The sequence below is a fragment of the Lithobates pipiens genome, unplaced genomic scaffold (assembly GCF_037356315.1).
Source record: "Lithobates pipiens isolate NorthernLeopardFrog02 unplaced genomic scaffold, aLitPip1_a1.2 Scaffold_23, whole genome shotgun sequence".
Taxonomy (NCBI): domain Eukaryota; kingdom Metazoa; phylum Chordata; class Amphibia; order Anura; family Ranidae; genus Lithobates; species Lithobates pipiens.
Genome location: NW_027507785.1, coordinates 330,758,881 through 330,780,517, shown reverse-complemented (window position 1 = coordinate 330,780,517; position 21,637 = coordinate 330,758,881). Strand labels below are relative to the sequence as shown.

Below are 21,637 nucleotides of genomic sequence, written 5' to 3'. Positions count from 1 at the left end.
GACGTCACTTCCCCCTAGAGCAGACGGGGCCGGAAGTGGGGCAGATAGCGGCCATATTGGAAGAGGCAGGAAGAGTCCTGGAGGTGCTGTGTAGTCACCACGTGGGAGGTATGGAGGGACCAGGGAGAGGGGGGTGTGCAGGTCACTGACTATTACCAATGTGTCTATATGGTCCGACTAATAGAGAGAAATAACCCCCCCCCCCATCTGTGTACTGTGCTCTGTATTCACCATCACTGCCCACAGCTGGTCTGTATGTCCTGCACATGATATCATCTGTACACAGCATGGGGGATCTGTATACACTGCTCACCTCCCCATATATATATATATATATATATATATATATATATATGTATATATACAGCATTTGGGATCTGTATACACTGCTCCCCTCCCCCTATATAGATATACACAGCATGGGGGATCTGTATACACTGCTCTCCCACCCACTATATATACACACACACACAGCATGGGGGATCTGTATACACTGCTCCCCTCCCCATATATATATATATACACAGCATGGGGGATCTGTATACACTGCTCTCCCACCCACTATATATACACACACACACAGCATGGGGGATCTGTATACACTGCTCCCCTCCCCATATATATATATATATATATACACAGCATGGGGGATCTGTATACACTGCTCTCCCACCCACTATATATACACACACACACACAGCATGGGGGATCTGTATACACTGCTCCCCATCCCCCCTATATATACTCACACAGCATGGGGATCTGTATACACTTTTCCCCCTTCCCCCTATGTATACACACATAGCATGGGGGATCTGTATACACTTCTCCCCCCTCCCCCTATATATAAATACATAGTATGGGGGATCTGTATACACTGCTCCCCCCCCCCCTTTATATAAATACACAGCATGGGGGATCTGTATACACTGCTCCCCTCCCCATATATATATATATATATACACAACATGGGGGATCTGTATACACTGCTCCCCTCCCCCTATATAGATATACACAGTAGAGCTGTAACTAACGATTAATTTGTCTGTCGACTAATCTATCGATTATTTCTTCGATTAGTCAACGACTATCCGATTATTTTTTTTATTTTTTAATGAATCTAGTGTTTTTTTTGGATTAGCTATGCATTGCAGGGCAGGGCAGAGTATTGGCGGGCATTGCAGGGCAGGGCAGAGTATTGCAGGGCAGGGCAGAGTATAGCATAGCGCATAGTAGGGCAGGGCAGAGTATAGTATAGTATTGCAGGGCAGGGCAGAGCATGGCAGAGCAGAGTATAGCATGGCAGAGCAGAGTATAGCATGGCAGAGCAGAGTATGGCATGGCAGGGCAGGGTATGGCAAGGCAGGGTATGGCAGGGCAGGTGTGCCACACATGCTCAGATCAAATTCCTACACCAAAGCTATTGGCTACTAGCCTGAAGTAGTCCCGTCTAACGAAATAACGTCATCACGTTATGTACAATCGGATTTTCCGACAACTTAGTCCGACCGTGTGTATGCAACATCACTTCCGGACCTCTTCCGGAATTAATCCGTCGGAATAACTCAGACGGATTTGGTTGTCGGAATCTCCGACCCGTGTGTACAAGGGCTTAGAGTCTGCAAAAGACTTGAGACCGGGGCGGAGGTTCCCCTTCCAGCAGGACAACGACCCGAAACATCCAGCCAGAGCTACAATGGAATGGTTTACATCAAAGCATATTCATGTGTTAGAATGGCCCAGTCACAGTCCAGACCTAAATCCCATTGAGAATCTGTGGCAAGACATGAAAATCGCTGATCACAGACGCTCTCCATCCAATCTGACAGAGCTTGAGATATTTTACAAAGAAGAAGAATGGGCAGAAATGTCCTCTCTAGATGGGCAAAGCTGGTAGAGACACCCCCAAAAAGACTTGTAGTGAAAGGGGGTTCTACAAAGTATTGGCTCCAGGGGGCGCCATACAAATGCCCCTCCCCCCACACTTTTCAAAGATTTAATAGTAAACGATTTTGAAAAACATTTATAATTTTCCTTCCACTTCACAATTATGTGACACTTTGTGCCCAATAAAATACATTTACATGAGCGCGCCCGACCCGGTCCTGAGCTCCGTGGCCACGGGACCAGCGGACCCGATTGCCACTGGTGTCCCTCGATCGGGTCACAGAGCTGAAGAACGAGGAGAGGTCTGTGTAAACTAACCTCTCCCCCGTGCTTCCTACTGTGGCTGTCACCGATTGTCTCTTCCCTTTTATAGGGAAGGACGATCAGTGACGTCACGTGCCAGGCCACGCCCCCCTACAAAAAAAAAAACACATAACGTCACACACAACCCCTACACTGCCCCCTAGTGGTTAACTCCTGCACTGCCAGTGTCATTTACACAGGAATCAGTGCATTTAAATAGCACCGATTGCTGTATAAATTACGCTGGTCCCAAAAATGTGTCAAAAATGTCTGATGTGTCCGCCATAATGTCGCGGTCACAATAAAAATCGCTGATCGCCGCCATTACTAGTAAAAAAAAATATTCATAAAAATGCTATAAAACTATCCCCTATTTTGTAAACGCTATAACTTTTACGCAAACCAATCAATAATCGCTTATTGCGATTTTTTTTTTTTTTTTTTTTAACCAAAAATATGTAGAAGAATACGTATCGGCCTAAACTGAGGGAAAAAAATGTTTTTTTTTAATATATTTTTGGGGGATATTTATTATAACAAAAAGTAAAAAATATTGCATTTTTTTTCAAAATTGTCGCTCTATTATTGTTTATAGCGCAAAAAGTAAAAACGGCAGAGGTGATCAAATACCACCAAAAGAAAGCTCTATTTGTGGGGAAAAAAGGACAGCAATTTTGTTTGGGAGCAATGTTGCACGACCGCGCAATTGTCAGTTAAAGCGACGCAGTGCCGAATCGCAAAAAAGGGGCCTGGTCCTTTAGTTGCAAATTGGTCCGGGGCTTAAAGCGGGAGTCCGCCGTTTAAAAAAAAAAAAAAAAAAGCCAGCAGCTACAAATACAGCAGCTGCTGACTTTTAAAATAATGACACTTACCCGCCCAGTGCGCCCGCGATGTCGGCACCCGAAGCCGATCTCTCGATCGTCTCTCGGGTGCTGCCGCCGCCGCCATCTTGGGTATGGGAATCAGGAAGTGGAGCCTTGCGGCTTCATGTCGCGGTTCCCTACTGCGCATGCGCGAGTCGCGCTGCACAATAAGGATGGTCCCCGCAGTCTCTGGGATCCGTGTGTTTCCCAGCAGACAGCGGGGGACCTTCGGAAAGGGGCGTAATCTACGCCCCTTTCCGCAGATAGATATCCCGGAAGTGGGTGCAGATACCTGTACTGTACAGGTACCTGAACCCCCCTCCCCCCTGAAAGGTGCCAATTGCGGCGCCGGAGGGGGGGGGAGGGTTCCAATGAGCGGAAGGTCCACTTTAGGGTGGACCTCCGCTTTGGTTAAAGGGCCATTTTTTTTTTATTATTATTATTATTGCATTTTAGTGCAAATATGAGATGTGAGGTCTTTTTGACCCCCCAGATCTCAAATTTAAGAGGCCCTGTCATGCTTTTTTTTTCTATTACAAGGAATATTTACATTCCTTGTAATAGGAATAAAAGTGACCCATTTTTTTATTTTTTTAAAAAGAACAGTGTAAAAATGAAAGGTAAAATAAATAAGAAAAAAAAAAAAATGTTTTAAAAGCACCTCATCCCGACGAGCTGGCGTGCAGAAGCCAACGCATACATAAGTCGCACCCGCGCGTGAAAACGGTTTTTCGAACCACACATGTGAAGTATCGCCGCGATCGGTAGAGCGAGAGAAATAATTCTCGCCCCGGACCTCCTCTGTAACTCAAAACATGCAACCTGTAGAATTTTTTTTTTTAAACGTCGCCTATGGAGATTTTGAAGGGTAAAAGTTTTTGTCGCCATTCCACCTACGGGCGCAACTTTGAAGCGTGAGATGTTGGGTATCAATTTATTTCGGCGTAACTTTTATCTTTCACAATATAAAACGAAAAATTGGGGCTAGCTTTACTGTTATCTTCTTTTTTTAACCACTTCGCACCCAGGCCAATTCTGACATTTCTCTCCTACATGTAAAATTCCTAATTTTTTTGCTAGAAAATTACATAGAACCCCCGAAACATTATATATGTTGTTTTTTAGCAAAGACCCTAGAGAATACAATGGCGGTCGTTGCAACTGTACGGTATTTGCGCAGCAATTTTTCGAACATGTCTTTTTCAGAAAAAAAACAGTTTCATGCTTTAAAAAAAAAAAACAAAAAAACAGTAAAGTTAGCCCAATTTTTTTGCATAATGTGAAAGAGGAGGATACGCCGAGTAAATAGATACCCAACATGTCACGCTTCAAAATTGCACGCGCTCGTGGAATGGCGCCAAACTTTGGTATTTAAAAATTCCTATAGGCGACGCTTTAATTTTTTTTACTGGTTACATGTTTTGGATTACAGAGGAGGTCTAGAGCTAGAATTATTGCTCTCGCTCTTAACATTCGCGGCGATACCTCACATGTGTGGTTTGAACACCGTTTTGATATGTGGGCGGGACTTACGTATGCGTTCGCTTCGGTGTACGAGCTCACGGGGATTTTTATTTTTTTTTTTGTTCATTTTTTTTTTTTTAGTTTGACACTTTAAAAAAAAAAAAAATTGATTACCTTTATTCCTATTACAAGGAATGTAAACATCCCTTGTAATAGGAATATGGCACGATCGGACCTATTTACAGTGACATATGGGGGGTCAATAAGACCCCACATCTCACCTCTAGGCTGGGAAGAATAAAATAAAAAAATTTAAAAAATCGCGCTCGGCCTCCGAACAATCATAGAGACTCCGGGGACGATCTGGTCCACCGGAAATCTCTATGGTAACTTGCTGGGGCCGGCGGATCCTGTGACCGACTCACCGATGGAAGCGGTGAGTCGGTAGAAGCACCGGAGGGCGGCGGGAGGGGGGGGCGTCCCCTCCCGCCACCCGTAAGAACGATCAAGTGGGGGAACAGCCGTTATGACCTTTCTCATGGTGCAGGGAATCGCCAGCTGAAAACGCCGATATCTGAATGATGTCTGTGGCTTCAGGCATCATTCAGATATAACCACCGAAAGCTCATGAAGTATGGGCGCCAAGTGGTTAATTCAAAAAGTAAATTTTTTCCCCAAAAAAAATTGCGCTTGTAAGACCGCTGCGCAAATACGGTGTGACAAAAAGTATTGCAACGACCGCCATTTTATTCTCTAGGGTGTTAGAAAAAATATAGATATGTATATAATGTTTGGGTGTTTCTAGCAAAAAAAAAAAACTGATTTTAACTTGTAAACAACAAGTTTGGAAAATTGGCCCGGTCCTTAAGTGGTTAATATATTCAAAGGATCTTCTATCTCGGCGATCGATGCACAATATTAAATATGTTTTTGTCTTTTTTTTTTTATTGGACAGGTTTGCGTGATTGCATCCAATGACGTGATCTGTGCGGTTATCCCCTCCCTCGCAGACCGCCCATCGATCGCAGGAATATGAGCAGCGCTCTGTTCAGCAGTGACGCGGAGAACGTCATCCATCGGGCCCTGAGTGCTCCAGAGCCGGGGCCCAGTGGATGCTCCGAGGGGTCCCTGGAGGAGATCTATGAAATTCAGAGGACTGTTGGTTTCATTCAGGAGAACGGGGCCAAAAAGGTTTGTCATATCCGCCCTGATTTATCTGAGATTGTGCCAAAACAAGCCCATAGGTCGACGTGACTTCCATACAATTCTTTGTGAATAACTTCCCCCACAAAAGGTTTTGATAGTAGAGAAAGGGAACCTCCACCTCATAAAACCCTCCTGAGACCTCCTATTACGTAGACGGGGTGACGTCAGCACGTTGCTCCTCCCTACGCGTTTTGTCACAAATGACGTCATCCTGGGGCACTAGGTGTGATCTGATTGATTCCCTGTGGACGGAGGAGGCTTAAAACAGCGCAATCCCCCCTGGAGGATCAAAGGCTCTGGCTGGGTTCGGAGCCAAAGGTGTCTCAGACCTCCTGTAATAGGTAGGTCTCGGGCTGGTAAGCAGCCGTTTTATGAACTTCACCACGAAAGGTTGTGATAGTAGAGAAAGGGAACCTCCACCTCATAAAATGCTCCTGAGACCTCCTATTACAGGTCTGAGACACTCTAAACCCAGCCAGGGGTTTTGATCACTCAGGGGGCGGGGGGGTCGCTCTGTTTTAAGCCTCCTCCGTCCACGGGGAATCGATCAGATCACACTAGTGCCCCAGGACGACGTCATTTGTGACAAAACGTGTAGGGAGGAGCGATGTGCTGACGTCACCGCGTTTACACCAGTTCCGGACTACGGGCTGCATTGAGAGCCGGCCGGCTTGTTTGTTCTATGCAGTTTTTATTCCCGTATTGATACAATAAATACAATTTTACACTATGGAGGTTTATTTCTTCTTTTTTGGAAACCCTCTGATCCGATTCCCTGTGGGTGGGGGGGAGGGAGGGGGGCTTAAAACAGCGCCACCCACCTGGATAAACAAAAGCCCTGGCAGGGTTTAGAGTGTCTCAGACCTGTTTACACAGGGAATCGATCAGAGGGTTTCCAAAAAAAGAAGCAATAAACTTCCATAGTGTAAAATCTTAGGTTTTATTCTATGTATTGTATCAATATGAGAATAAAAACCGCATACCCTGTTTCCCCAAAAATAAGACCCAGCGTGATTGTCGGTGATGGCTGCAATATAAGCCCTACCCCCCAAATAAGCCCTACCCTGTTTCCCCCGAAAATAAGCCCTACCCTGAAAATAAGACCTAAACGGACTTTAACTAGGGCTTATTTGGGGGGTAGGGCTTATATTGCAGCCATCACCGACAATCACGCTAGGTCTTATTTTCGGGGAAACAGGGTAGAACAAACAAGCCGGCCGGCTCTCAATGCAGCCTGTAGTTCCGTAACTGGCGTGAACGGGGTGACGTCAGCACGTTGCTCCTCCCTACGCGTTTTGTCACAAATGACGTCGTCCTGGGGCACTAGGTGTGATCTGATTGATTCCCTGTGGACGGAGGAGGCTTAAAACAGCGCAATCCCCCCCTGGATGATCAAAGGCCCTGGCTGGGTTTGGAGCCAAAAGTGTCTCAGACCTCCTGTAATAGGTAGGTCTCAGGGGCTGGTAAGCAGCCATTTTATGAGGTGGAGGCTCCCTTTCGCTACTATCACAACCTTCCGTGGTAAATTTATTCACAGTCAAAGAATTGTATGTAAATGACGTCATCCTAAGGACTTGTTAATGTACAATCTCATATAGACGTTTCACTATTTTAATACCAACTTAGTTAACTTAACTTAATAAAAAAAGAAAATATTTTATATTGGGACTTTAAATGAAGCATAGCTGCAAAGTGGGTATGCAAGGACATGTCTGAAATTGATTGGTTTAGTTATAAGATTCAGAAAGTTTGAATTAATAACATCATAAACAGTAAGTATCAATAGGTTATATTTACATATAGATATATATACAAGCGCATATTGCAACATAATTTACAATAGTAATCAACATCTTGATGAAATCCATAATTGTAAAAAGAACAGGAATAGTCTTCCATTAATTGAAGCATATGACATTGTAGATAAAATAAGGGGAGGGGAAATTTCAGACAGATGCTTGCAGATGGTAGCATAAAAGCGCTCTACGCGTTTCGTGGAGTTCATCCACTCATCAGGAGCAATTCCGGGGGTTAAAATTATCTACAAAGAGATAAATAAACGCATGAGGATCAAACAGGAAAAGCACAAAAGGGCAGAGGAACAGAGGGGGGGAGAAACTCAGCTCCCCCAAACACTCTTACCTACAATGAGAATGTGACTTCATAAGACAAAACCATTAGCAAATAAGGACGCTATGAGGACAAGTCTTCTCCGGAGCTGAGGCAGAAATCTCAAAGACCACAAGGCACCACAGTTAATCGAAGGTGACGAGCTCTATAGCACTGTAATCCCAGAGTGACCATGTGGGGAAATTCCGAAGGACCTCTGTAGAGGAGTGAATTAATTAGGTATGAGGATGTGTCTATACATAAATGGGTTAATCTAAAATTAACAGTGCAGGGGGTGATAGAGTCGCTGAATAAAGTGAGGGGAGGCATGTCGCCCAACCCGATAGATTGAGTACACTGGGGGTGAACACTAGATTAATGTGTACAGTGAAAACAGATAAACAAGGACGAAAATTATACTATACCAGACAGCCCATACTTGCCAATAAATATAGCAAATAAGTGTCAAACAAAGTGCAAAGAAGTTGTGAAGGAAACAACTCAAACTGCGTGTATCAACTAGTGGTGCGATGCGGCCCCAAAAACCACCTACGTCACGCTGCAAAACCTAAGGAAGAGGCGGTGTCGGCGTTCAAACAGCTAACAGCGTTCGGCGGCCGACAGTCGCACTTGCCCCAGATTTATAGCAGATGGACAATCGCCACGCCAGCCGCCCGGCGCCAAATGACGTCCGGCGCACGGCGTGCGGGGCGTGGCGTTGATGCGATGAGGGACCCGCCCACAACCCTACGACCATAGAGGTGGAGAGAAGAGGAAGGGGCCCTGAGCGCATCACAGCTCCGGAGATAGAACTGAACATTAGCAGCCAAAACGTAGCAAAAACGATATAATATATGCGATATATAGAAAATGAAAACCCAAGGTGCTGACCCGGTCCAAATGCAATCAAGAATAATGAAGATAGTAGTTAAATGCTACCGCAGGATTATGCTTCCATCCCTAGTGTCATTAGACAAACAGAGAGGGAGAGGGGGGTGGGGGGAGGGGGGTATGTTGATGGAGGACATTGGAAGCCGAGGTGGAGAATTCAGCTGCTTGATCACTTTCAGTCTACAATACAGAGTTCCACTGCGCACCACGTTTTTACTGAACAACAAATTAGGGATGCACCCATACCGGCGCATCCCTTATTATTTCTCCATAAGTATTTTCATGAGTACTTGTAAAAATGCTTGCAAAAAAATGATACTTTGCAGTGCAATTTGCATCCATACAAAATAAATGGGCGCAAAGAGCTGCCTGTGATTTATACGGGAATGCGGTGTGATTGCTGTCTGAATCGCATGCGGTTTCCCCACCCCCGCTCCTGTGTGATCCCAGGCTTGTCGGGATATACCGTATTTTTCAGACATAAGACGCACTTTTTTCCCCCCAGAAATATGGTGTGAATATACGATTGGCACCGCCCCCCCCGCTGCGCTCCAGAGCGCGCCTCGGCCGTGGCCTTAGGAAAGGACGTAGCTTTGGCCTAGTTGCGGAGCGGCGGCCATCTTGGTGCACTCGTCCGTTTGCAATGTGATCGTTCCGTCCAGTGACGGAGTGATCATTTGTAAACAAACCGGCGTCATGACATGACGCCGGTTCCTCTCTCCCCTTTGTGTACTGATCTGTACAGTGGAGGGGGAGAGATTGGATGGCAGCAGCACTGTGGGCTGCATCTGTAGTGCCCACAGCACTGCTCTGTGACAAGTGCAGTCACAGCCATCCCTCCATACTCTGCAATTCCCTGCCAATACTCTGCAATACCCTGACAATACTCTGCAATACCCTGACAATACTCTGCAATACCCTGACAATACTCTGCCACTCCCTGCCAATACTCTGCAGTTCCCTGCCAATACTCTGCCATACCCTGCCAATACTCTGCCATACCCTGCCAATACTCTGCCATACCCTGCCTATACTCTGCAATACTCTGCCATACCCTGCCAATACTCTGCCATACCCTGCCAATACTCTGCCATACCCTGCCAATACTCTGCCATACCCTGCCAATACTCTGCCATACCCTGCCAATACTCTGCCATACCCTGCCAATACTCTGCAATACCCTGCCAATACTCTGCAATACCCTGCCAATACTCTGCAATACCCTGCCAATACTCTGCAATACCCTGCCAATACTCTGCAATACTCTGCCAATACTCTGCCATACCCTGCCAATACTCTGCAATACTCTGCCAATACTCTGCCATACCCTGCCAATACTCTGCCATACCCTGCCAATACTCTGCCATAACCTGCCAATACTCTGCAATACCCTGCCAAGAGTTTCTATGGTAATGATCACTCTGCATTTCATGGGCACTGGAAAATATTTTAGTACACCACCATTTGGTTCAGAATATTTTTTTTTTCTTGTTTTCAACCTCTAAAGCCTAGGTGCATCTTATGGTCAGGTGCGTCTTATGGAGCGAAAAATACGGTACCTACTCTTTAAGTTGTAACGGAGAAAAGAGTCCTGCGCAAATGATGCCACTACTATATATATAAATATATAAATAAATCAAAATTAGCTAAGTGCAACAACAACATGTGAAAAAATCAAATAAAAATAAATAGATAGTCCATATAAAAATAAGCACCAAAAATGTTGAAAAAGACGATGAAAAAAATGCAATACCCTGCCATTCCCTGCCAATACTCTGCAATACCCTGCCAATACTCTGCAATACCCTGACAATACTCTGCCATACCCTGCCAATACTCTGCAATACCCTGACAATACTCTGCCACTCCCTGCCAATACCCTGCCAATACTCTGCAGTTCCCTGACAATACTCTGCAATACCCTGACAATACTCTGCAATACCCTGCCAATACTCTGCAATACCCTGCCAATACTCTGCCATACCCTGCCTATACTCTGCAATACTCTGCCATACCCTGCCAATACTCTGCAATACCCTGCCAATACTCTGCCATACCCTGCCAATACTCTGCCATACCCTGCCAATACTCTGCAATACCCTGCCAATACTCTGCAATACCCTGCCAATACTCTGCCATACCCTGCCAATACTCTGCCATACCCTGCCAATACTCTGCCATACCCTGCCAATACTCTGCCATACCCTGCCAATACTCTGCCATACCCTGCCAATACTCTGCCATACCCTGCCAATACTCTGCCATACCCTGCCAATACTCTGCAATACCCTGCCAATACTCTGCAATACCCTGCCAATACTCTGCAATACCCTGCCAATACTCTGCCATACCCTGCCAAGACTCTGCAATACCCTGCCAAGACTCTGCAATACCCTGCCAATACTCTGCAATACTCTGCCAATACTCTGCCATACCCTGCCAATACTCTGCCATACCCTGCCAATACTCTGCCATACCCTGCCAATACTCTGCCATACCCTGCCAATACTCTGCCATACCCTGCCAATACTCTGCCATAACCTGCCAATACTCTGCAATACCCTGCCAAGAGTTTCTATGGTAATGATCACTCTGCATTTCATGGGCACTGGAAAATATTTTAGTACACCACCATTTGGTTCAGAATATTTTTTTTTTCTTGTTTTCAACCTCTAAAGCCTAGGTGCATCTTATGGTCAGGTGCGTCTTATGGAGCGAAAAATACGGTACCTACTCTTTAAGTTGTAACGGAGAAAAGAGTCCTGCGCAAATGATGCCACTACTATATATATATAAATATATAAATAAATCAAAATTAGCTAAGTGCAACAACAACATGTGAAAAAATCAAATAAAAATAAATAGATAGTCCATATAAAAATAAGCACCAAAAATGTTGAAAAAGACGATGAAAAAAACAATGAAGAGGACAGTCAGGGCTCCCAGAAATCTCACCTTAAGACAGAGAAAACAGGCTCATCAAAAAACAAAGGGGGTATTTCATTCCTCTTAGACAGCCATCAGGGAAATCCAGATAAAAGATGTAGATACCTCAGATGTAGATGATCCCCATGAAGAAGTCACGTGGTATGACGTAACGCGTAGGGAGTGGCCGTAGGACGTGCCGGAAGTAGAGTAAGACTGGCGGAAGACGCCACGCCACCATCTTTATTCACCTTGCTGTGCTGTTTTATCTTGGTTTTAATGTGAGAGTCTCTGGTTTATATTAAATAAATTGATCCTTTAACGTTATATACTACACCATTGGAGCCTGTTTTACCTCTTGTTTTGAGCCATACACTACGGAATACATCCTGGGATTAACAGTATAAGCATCTATGCTAATAATGGCCCTCTAGTGGCCGAATGAGGTATCTACATCTTTTATCTGGATTTCCCTGATGGCTGTCTATGAGGAATGAAATACCCCCTGTGTTTTTTGATGAGCCTGTTTTCTCTGTCTTAAGGTGAGAGTTCTGGGAGCCCTGACTGTCCTCTTCATTGTTTTTTTCATCATCTTTTTCAACATTTTTGGTGCTTATTTTTATATGGACTATCTATTTATTTTTATTTGATTTTTTCACATGTTGTTGTTGCACTTAGCTAATTTTGATTTATTTATATATTTATATACAGTGCCTTGCGAAAGTATTCGGCCCCCTTGAACTTTTCAACCTTTTGCCACATTTCAGGCTTCAAACATGAAGATATACATTTTTAATTTTTTGTGAAGAATCACCAACAAGTGGGACACAATTGTGAAGTGGAACGAAATCTATTGGATAATTTAAACTTTTTTAGCAAATAAAAAACTGAAAAGTGGTGCGTGCAAAATTATTCGGCCCCTTTACTTTCAGTGCAGCAAACTCACTCCAGAAGTTCAGCGAGGATCTCTGAATGATCCAATGTTGTCCTAAATGACTGATGGTGATAAATAGAATCCACCTGTGTGTAATCAAGTCTCTGTATAAATGCACCTGCTCTGTGATAGTCTCAGGGTTCTGTTGAAAGCGCAGAGAGCATCATGAAGACCAAGGAACACACCAGGCAGGTCCGTAATACTGTTGTGGAGAAGTTTAAAGCCGGATTTGGATGCAAAAAGATTTCCCAAGCTTTAAACATCCCAAGGAGCACTGTGCAAGCCATCATTTTGAAATGGAAGGAGTATCAGACCACTGCAAATCTACCAAGACCTGGCCGTCCCTCTAAACTTTCAGCTCAGACAAGGAGAAGACTGATCAGAGATGCGGCCAAGAGGCCCATGATCACTCTGGATGAACTGCAGAGGACTACAGCTGAGGTGGGAGAGTCTGTCCATAGGACAACAATCAGTCGTACACTGCACAAATCTGCCCTTTATGGAAGAGTGGCAAGAAGAAAGCCATTTCTCAAAGATATCCATAAAAAGTCTCGTCTAAAGTTTGCCACAAGCCACCTGGGAGACACACCAAACATGTGGAAGAAGGTGCTCTGGTCACATGAAACCAAAATCCAACTTTTTGCCCACAATGCAAAACGATATGTTTGGTGTAAAAGCAACACAGCTCATCACCCTCAACACACCATCCCCACTGTCACACATGGTGGTGGCAGCATCATGGTTTGGGCCTGCTTTTCTTCAGCAGGGACAGGGAAGATGGTTAAAATTGAGGGGAAGATGGATGCAGCCAAATACAGGACCATTCTGGATGAAAACCTGTTGGAGTCTGCAAAAGACCTGAAACTGGGACGGAGATTTATCTTCCAACAAGACAATGATCCCAAACATACAGCAAAATCTACAAAGGAATGGTTCACAAATAAACCTATCCAGGTGTTAGAATGGCCAAGTCAAAGTCCAGACCTGAATCCAATCGAGAATCTGTGGAAAGAGCTGAAAACTGCTGTTCACAAACGCTCTCCATCCAACCTCACTGAGCTCCAGCTGTTTTGCAAGGAAGAATGGGCAAGAATTTCAGTCTCTCGATGTGCAAAACTGATAGAGACACCCCAAGCGACTTGCAGCTGTAATCGCAGCAAAAGGCGGCTCTACAAAGTATTAACGCAAGGGGGCCCAATCATTTTGCACGCCCCACTTTTCATTTTTTTATTAGTTAAAAAAGTTTCAAAAATCCAATAGATTTCGTTCCACTTCACAATTGTGTCCCACTTGTTGGTGATTCTTCACAAAAAATAACAATTTTATATCTTTATGTTTGAAGCCTGAAATGTGGCAAAAGGTTGAAGAGTTCAAGGGGGCCGAATACTTTCGCAAGGCACTGTATATAGTAGTGGCATCATTTGCGCAGGACTCTTTTCTCCGTTATCACTTTTTGATAGTTTTGTGTTCACTATTCTGTCTTGCTGCATTTTTGCACTATATATTTGCACGTGCACTTTGTGATATTATATATTTATATATATATTTCATTTATTTTTATCATTAGTTGTTTATATTTATACTCTCTCCAGTTGCACTTTTTCCATAGTAGCGCGAAAGGCTCACTTTTTTAATTTACTCTTTAAGTTGTAATACTTTTCTTTTAAGACTTACAATAAATGTAAAACAAACAGTTGACTGAGCGCGGAATGCTCTGATGACAGGTTCTCTTTAATATCCCGATTTACTCTTACAAAGCTCCGTTCCTCTCTGGGTTTAGGTGGCTCTGCAGTTCCCTGATGACCTCCTGGTGGATTCAGTCAGCATTGCCAGAAAACTGGAGGAAGCTACGGGGGCCAAAATGTACATCTTGGGGGACACGTCGTATGGCAGGTGAGATGATTGGCAGGAGAAGATGTCCCATTGGCGGGTTAGGCTTCCACCTTACACACCTTGCAGGGGGGAAGCGCGAGAGAGAGGACGTACATGGCAATCTAAGCCCACCCTGTAGCCGCCTTTCGGGTGTAGCGTGGGTGTAAAGTAGTTAAGGTTTGACTTGTTGGGTATCTATTAACATGGTGCAAACTGACACACAGGCGGCAGGACTTGGCCCCCGGCTCCCATGTCACTGGATTTGATTGACTGCAGCGGGAGCCAGTGGCTCCTGCTGCTTTCAGTCTATCCATTGAGGACCCGAGACTGCGGCTGGAGCTGCTGGGCTTGTGCTCGTCGCTGGAAAGATCGGGTTCAGGTAAGGGGGGGGGGGCTGCATTAAGGTGAAAAATCTTGAGACTTTACAACTCCTTTAAGCCTAAACTTTGTACATTTCTATAATAATTTAAAGGCATACTCCACCTAGTGAGTAAGGTGACGCAGGCAGACACGGGGCGCCGCTATATTACAAGGCACTTGTGTTGGTTTTACGCGTCTTTTTTTTTTTTTTTATTTCTTTTTATCTGCATGTCTTTGGAGTGTGGGAGGAAACGCAGGCACAGGGAGAACATGCAAACTCCAGGCAGGTAGTGTTGTGGTTGGGATTTTAACCAGTGACCCTTTTTTACTGCTAGGAGAGAGTGCTACCCACTACACCACTGTGCCGCCCACTACACCACTGTGCCGCCCACTACACCACTGTGCCGCCCACTACACCACTGTGCCGCCCACTACACACTGTGCCGCCCACTACACCACTGTGCCGCCCACTACACCACTGTGCTACCCACTACACCACTGTGCCGCCCTTTTTTTATTTATTTATATATATATTTGTTTTACACGTCTCGATTATGGCCACTGATAACCGTATTTCCTGTCCGTTGCTTCCGGCAGTTGCTGTGTGGATGAGGTGGCTGCGGAACACGTTGGAGCTGAAATCCTGATACATTACGGCAGGGCGTGTCTGAGCCCGAGCAACCGGCTGCCCGTCATGTATGTTTTTGGTGGTAAAGCGGTGGATGTAAACCTGTGCGCCGAGAGTTTCCAGAACCTCTTCCCGGACCGCCAGACGCCGGTGGTGGTCTTCAGTGATGTGGTGTATGAACATATTCTAGGTAAATATCCTGATTGTAAGGTGCTGGTGGAAAGCCTAATAGATTGTAAGTTCTTCTGCCTCCTTCGTTATACTCTATTTATACACTTCCATCTTCTGTATCCTTCCATTTATATACCCTAATAGATTGTAAGCTCTTCTACCCTCTGTATCATCCTTTATACCGTAATAGATTGTAAGCTCTTATACCCTAATAGATTGCAAGCTCTTCTACCTTCTGTATCATCCCTTATAGATTGTAAGCTCTTCTACCTTCTGTATCCTCCCTTATACCCTTATAGATTGTAAGCTCTTCTACCTTCTGTATTCTTCCTTCTATATACCCTAGTATTGTGTAAACTCTTCTACCTTCTATATCCTCCCTTATACCCTAATAGATTGTAAGCTCTTCTACCCTCTGTATCATCCTTTATACCGTAATAGATTGTAAGCTCTTATACCCTAATAGATTGCAAGCTCTTCTACCTTCTGTATCATCCCTTATAGATTGTAAGCTCTTCTACCTTCTGTATCCTCCCTTATACCCTAATAGATTGCAAGCTCTTCTACCTTCTGTATCATCCTTTATACCCTAATAGATTGCAAGCTCTTCTACCCTCTGTATCATCCTTTATACCCGAATAGATTGCAAGCTCTTCTACCCTCTGTATCATCCTTTATACCCGAATAGATTGCAAGCTCTTCTACCCTCTGTATCATCCTTTATACCCTAATAGATTGTAAGCTCTTCTACCTTCTGTATCCTCCCTTATACCCTAATAGATGGTAAGCTCTTCCACCTTCTGTAACCTTCTTTATACCCCAATAGATTGTAAGCTCTTCTGCCTCCTTTGTTATACTCTGTACATTTTTTCACCTTCTATATCCTCCCTTACCCCCCTAATAGATCGTAAGCTCTTCTACCTTCTCCCGTATACCCTAATAAAATTGTAAGCTTTTCTACTCTCTGTATCCTCCCATATATCCTAATAGATTGTAAGCTCTTCTACCTTCTGTATCCTCCCGTATATCCTAATAGATTGTAAGCTCTTCTACCCTCTGTATCATCCTTTATACCCGAATAGATTGCAAGCTCTTCTACCCTCTGTATCATCCTTTATACCCTAATAGATTGTAAGCTCTTCTACCCTCTGTATCATCCTTTATACCCTAATAGATGGTAAGCTCTTCCACCTTCTGTAACCTTCTTTATACCCCAATAGATTGTAAGCTCTTCTGCCTCCTTTGTTATACTCTGTACATTTTTTCACCTTCTATATCCTCCCTTACCCCCTAATAGATTGTAAGCTCTTCTACCTTCTGTATCCTCCTGTATATCCTAATAGATTGTAAGCTCTTCTGCCTCCTTTTGTTATACTCTATTTGTACACCTTTTCACCTTCTATATCCTCCCTTGCCCCCCTAATATATTGTAAGCTTTTCTAGCTTCTGCATCCTCACCTATATAACCTAATAGATTGTAAGCTCTTTTGCCTTCGGTATCCTTCGTAAGACCCTGATAAGAGTGTCAGCTCTTTTACCTTCTGTATCCTCTCTTATACCCTAATAGATTGCAAGCTCTTCCACCTTGTATATCTTTGTACAGCGCTGGGGACTATGTTGGTGCTACATATTTCTGTTGCTCTATAAGGTGGCGTTGATGATTGGTGAAGTCTCTCCTCTGATGACTGTACTTCCTGCACATTGTTCATCTTTGGTTTGCAGGTGAATTGGAAGCGCGCCTGGCCCGGACGCACCCGCGTGTAGTAGCCACAAAGCTCTCCTGGGTCACCGATGTTCCCTCCGGTGAGGTCCGCAGGTTTGGCCGGAGCTTCTCTCCTGATCTGACCCTCTGGCCAGATGCCTACAGCTTATTTTACGTCGGAGGAGAAGGTCCAACGCTCAGCAACCTCCTGCTGACCTGGCCGCGGTGCCCCTTTTTCAGCTTCAACCCCGAGACCGGGGAAGGCAGGAAGGAAGGACTGAATGTCAACCGCGCCCTGATGAAGCGCTTCTACCTGATAGAGAAGGCCCGGACGCTCGGGTGGTCGGCATACTGGTGGGCACTCTGGGTGTGTCAGACTATCTGTCGGCTCTGGCCCACCTGAAGGACGTCATCCGCCGGGCCGGGAAGAAGAGTTACATGCTGTCTATGGGGAAGCTGAACCCGGCCAAGCTGGGCAACTTCCTGGAGGTGGACATCTTTGTGTTGGTGGCCTGTGCGGAGAACTCCTTGCTGGACTCCAGCGATTTCTACCGGCCCATAGTGACTCCGGATGAGATGGAGGTGGCCTGTAACCCGGCGCGGGAGTGGGGCGGCTGCTGTGTCACCGAATTCCGAGAGCTGCTTCCAGGTATTTTGTGGCATCTTTTTTTTTGGGGGGGGGGTACTTATATTATACCGATCTGGTGGGTTTATTTAGTAATTTATTATAAGGGGCAATGGTGGGCTACATGCTAAGGAAACCAGTCAGATTTCAGTCTCCTGCAGCAGAAGCTCAGTTTTGATTGGTTGCTGTGGGACAATGCCCTTTAGCCATCATCCTTCTTATGTTAACATCATCTAAATACAGTATAGAGATGGAATGACCCCAAAGTATGTGCACCCGCCTCCAAATGATTGAGTTAGATCGTAAGCTCTTCTACACCTTCCCTTATATACCCTAATTGACTGTAAGATCTTCCACCTCCTCTATTCTGCCTTTTACTCTAATAGAGTGTAAGCTCTTCTGCCTTCTCGATCCTCCCTTATACCCATAATAGAGTGTAAGCTCTTCTACCTTCTCGATCCTCCCTTATACCCCAATAGATTGTAAGCTCTTCTACCCTCTGTATCCTCCCTTATACCCCAATAGAGTGTAAGCTCTTCTACCCTCTGTATCCTCCCTTATACCCCAATAGATTGTAAGCTCTTCTACCCTCTGTATCCTCCCTTATACCCCAATAGAGTGTAAGCTCTTCTACCCTCTGTATCCTCCCTTATACCCCAATAGAGTGTAAGCTCTTCTACCCTCTGTATCCTCCCTTATACCCCAATAGAGTGTAAGCTCTTCTACCCTCTGTATCCTCCTTATACCCCAATAGAGTGTAAGCTCTTCTACCCTCTCTGTCCTCCCTTATACCCCAATAGATTGTAAGCTCTTCTACCCTCTCTGTCCTCCCTTATACCCCAATAGATTGTAAGCTCTTCTACTCTCTCTATCCTCCCTTATACCCCAATAGACTGTAAGCTCTTCTACCCTCTCTGTCCTCCCTTATACCCCAATAGATTGTAAGCTCTTCTACTCTCTCTATCCTCCCTTATACCCCAATAGATTGTAAGCTCTTCTACCCTCTCTGTCCTCCCTTATACCCCAATAGATTGTAAGCTCTTGTACCCTCTCTATCCTCCCTTATACCCCAATAGATTGTAAGCTCTTCTACCCTCTGTATCCTCCCTTATACCCCAATAGAGTGTAAGCTCTTCTACCCTCTCTGTCCTCCCTTATACCCCAATAGATTGTAAGCTCTTCTACTCTCTCTATCCTCCCTTATACCCCAATAGATTGTAAGCTCTTCTACCCTCTCTGTCCTCCCTTATACCCCAATAGATTGTAAGCTCTTGTACCCTCTCTATCCTCCCTTATACCCCAATAGAGTGTAAGCTCTTCTACCCTCTGTATCCTCCCTTATACCCCAATAGAGTGTAAGCTCTTTCTACCCTCTCTGTCCTCCCTTATACCCCCAATAGATTGTAAGCTCTTCTACCCTCTCTGTCCTCCCTTATACCCCAATAGATTGAAAGCTCTTCTACCCTCTCTATCCTCCCTTATACCCCAATAGATTGTAAGCTCTTCTACCCTCTCTGTCCTCCCTTATACCCCAATAGATTGTAAGCTCTTGTACCCTCTCTATCCTCCCTTATACCCCAATAGATTGTAAGCTCTTCTACCCTCTCTATCCTCCCTTATACCCCAATAGAGTGTAAGCTCTTCTACCCTCTCTATCCTCCCTTATACCTTAATAGATTGTAAGCTCTTCTACCCTCTCTATCCTCCCTTATACCCTAATAGATTGTAAGCTCTTTCGCCCTATGTATCCTCTCTTATACCTTAAATGATTGTAAGCTCTTCTGCCATCTGTATCCTTTCATATATTCCCTAATAGATTGTAAGCTCTCCTACCTTCTGTATCCTCCCTTTATATACCTTAAAGTGGTTTTAAAGGCAGAAGGTGCATTCTGTGCATTAAGATAAAAAGCCTTCTGTGTGCAGCAGCTCCCCCCCCCCCCAGTCCCCCCTAATACTTACTTGAGCCCCATCTCTGTCCAGTGATGTCCACGAGTGTCTTGGCCATCCAGGACTCTGCCTCGTTTTTGGCCGAGACACAGCAGTGGCGCCATTGGCTCCTGCTGCTGTCAATCAAAACCAGTTAGCCAATCAGGCAAGAGAGGGGTGGGGCGGGGCCGAGCCGGGGCCCCATGTGTGAATGGACACAGGGAGATGTGACTCGGAGCAGTGGCGGAACTATCAAGGTCGCAGCAGTCGCACTTGCGCCTGGGCCCTTGCGTTCTGCTGCTGTGGGGGGGGGGCTCGACTCGGCATCTCCCCCCGGGCACGTCAGTTTAGTATGCATTGGGGGAGGTGGGAGGCGGCGATCGGCAGCTCTATGGTGTGCGTGGGCTGCGGGGTCTCCCTGGGCTTGTAGTTCTCTTCCCCCAAGTGTATACAAATGGATAGGGGAGGGACCTCTGACCCGGGCATGTATCCGATTCACTCTTCAGTGTAGAAGTGGGTCGCTCTGCTTGTACATTGTTGCTGATACATGCCGGGTCAGTGGCCCCTCCCCTCTCCATTATATACACTTATAAGTGAACTACAAGCCCCAGGGAGACCCCGCCGCCCACGAACACCATAGAGCTGCCGATCGCCGCCAATGTTGGGCTCCTGCAGACGCGTCCTCCAGCTTTCTTGTGGGAACATCCATATGGGCTTTGTGTTGGCAAGCTGGAGGATGTGTCAGTGGGCTACGAGGGCACTCATCAGCGCCCCCCCCCCCCCCCCCCCCCCCTCAGTCCACTACAGAGAACCGAAAGCTGTCTGACGTGGTGGCGTTACGGGCGTAACATGCCATAACATTTGGGTGGTTCGTGTTGCAGGTGGATCATCACACGTTCCGTTCCCTGATATTGACCCCGAGGACGCGGACAGAACCGACGTCTCTCTGATCACCGGGGACTTGAGATCCGTTCGCTTTTCGGCCACAGAGACCTCGGGAGAGAAGGCGGCGGGGACGGCCCTGGCACAGAGGAACGCGGAGACCACCCTGGCAGAGCTGGGACCGGCCGGTAAGGGATCCGTTATGCATCTGTTTTCTTATAGGAAATGTTGGAATTCCTGACAGCGCAGGCTCTGGAGGTTCCGTTACTGGGGTCTCTGGCGCTCTGGGCGGAGGAGGGATTTAGATGGCGGTGCCAAATAAGGTAAAGGGGTCCCTTCACTAATCATCAAGTGAACAAAAAAATCCAACACACTAGAGGGAGCGATGGTTAACCACTTCAATACCGGGGGGGCACTTCAACACCTTCCTGCCCAGACCAATTTTGAGCTTTCAGCGCTGTCGCACTTTGAATGACAATTGCGCGGTCATGCTACACTGTACCCAAATGAAATTTTTATCATTTTTTTCCCACAAATAGAGCTTTCTTTTGGTGGTATTTAATCACCTCTACGGTTTTTATTTTTTGCTAAACAAATAAAAAAATACAGAAAATTTTGAAAAAAAAAATGTTTTTTTTTGTTTCAGTTTCAAAACTTTGCAAATAAGTAAGTTTTCTCCTTCACTGATGGGCACTGATAGGCAATGATAAGGCGGCACTGATGAGGTGGCACCAATGAAGTGGCACTGATGAGGTGGCATTGATGGACACCGATATGTGGCACTGATGGGTGGCACTGATGGGCGACACGGATGGGCACTGATAGGTGGCACAAATTGGCACAGATTGGCATGGATGGGCATGGATAGTGGCCACAGGTGGGCATGGGT

The 21,637-nt window shown here is 45.5% G+C and overlaps 1 protein-coding gene across 1 annotated transcript; it reads left to right on the top strand.

Moving 5' to 3' along the window:
* Window positions 1-27: 27 nt before the first annotated feature.
* On the top strand, window positions 28-20,936 carry DPH2 (diphthamide biosynthesis 2; the record flags this gene model as incomplete). Its single annotated transcript, XM_077450707.1, is given in 7 exon segments — window positions 28-108; window positions 5,473-5,708; window positions 14,363-14,475; window positions 15,412-15,632; window positions 17,336-17,641; window positions 17,644-17,964; window positions 20,748-20,936. Coding segments are annotated over 6 exon segments (1,309 nt in total), but the record flags the coding sequence as incomplete, so codon positions are not given.
* Between the last annotated feature and the right edge of the window lie 701 nt (window positions 20,937-21,637).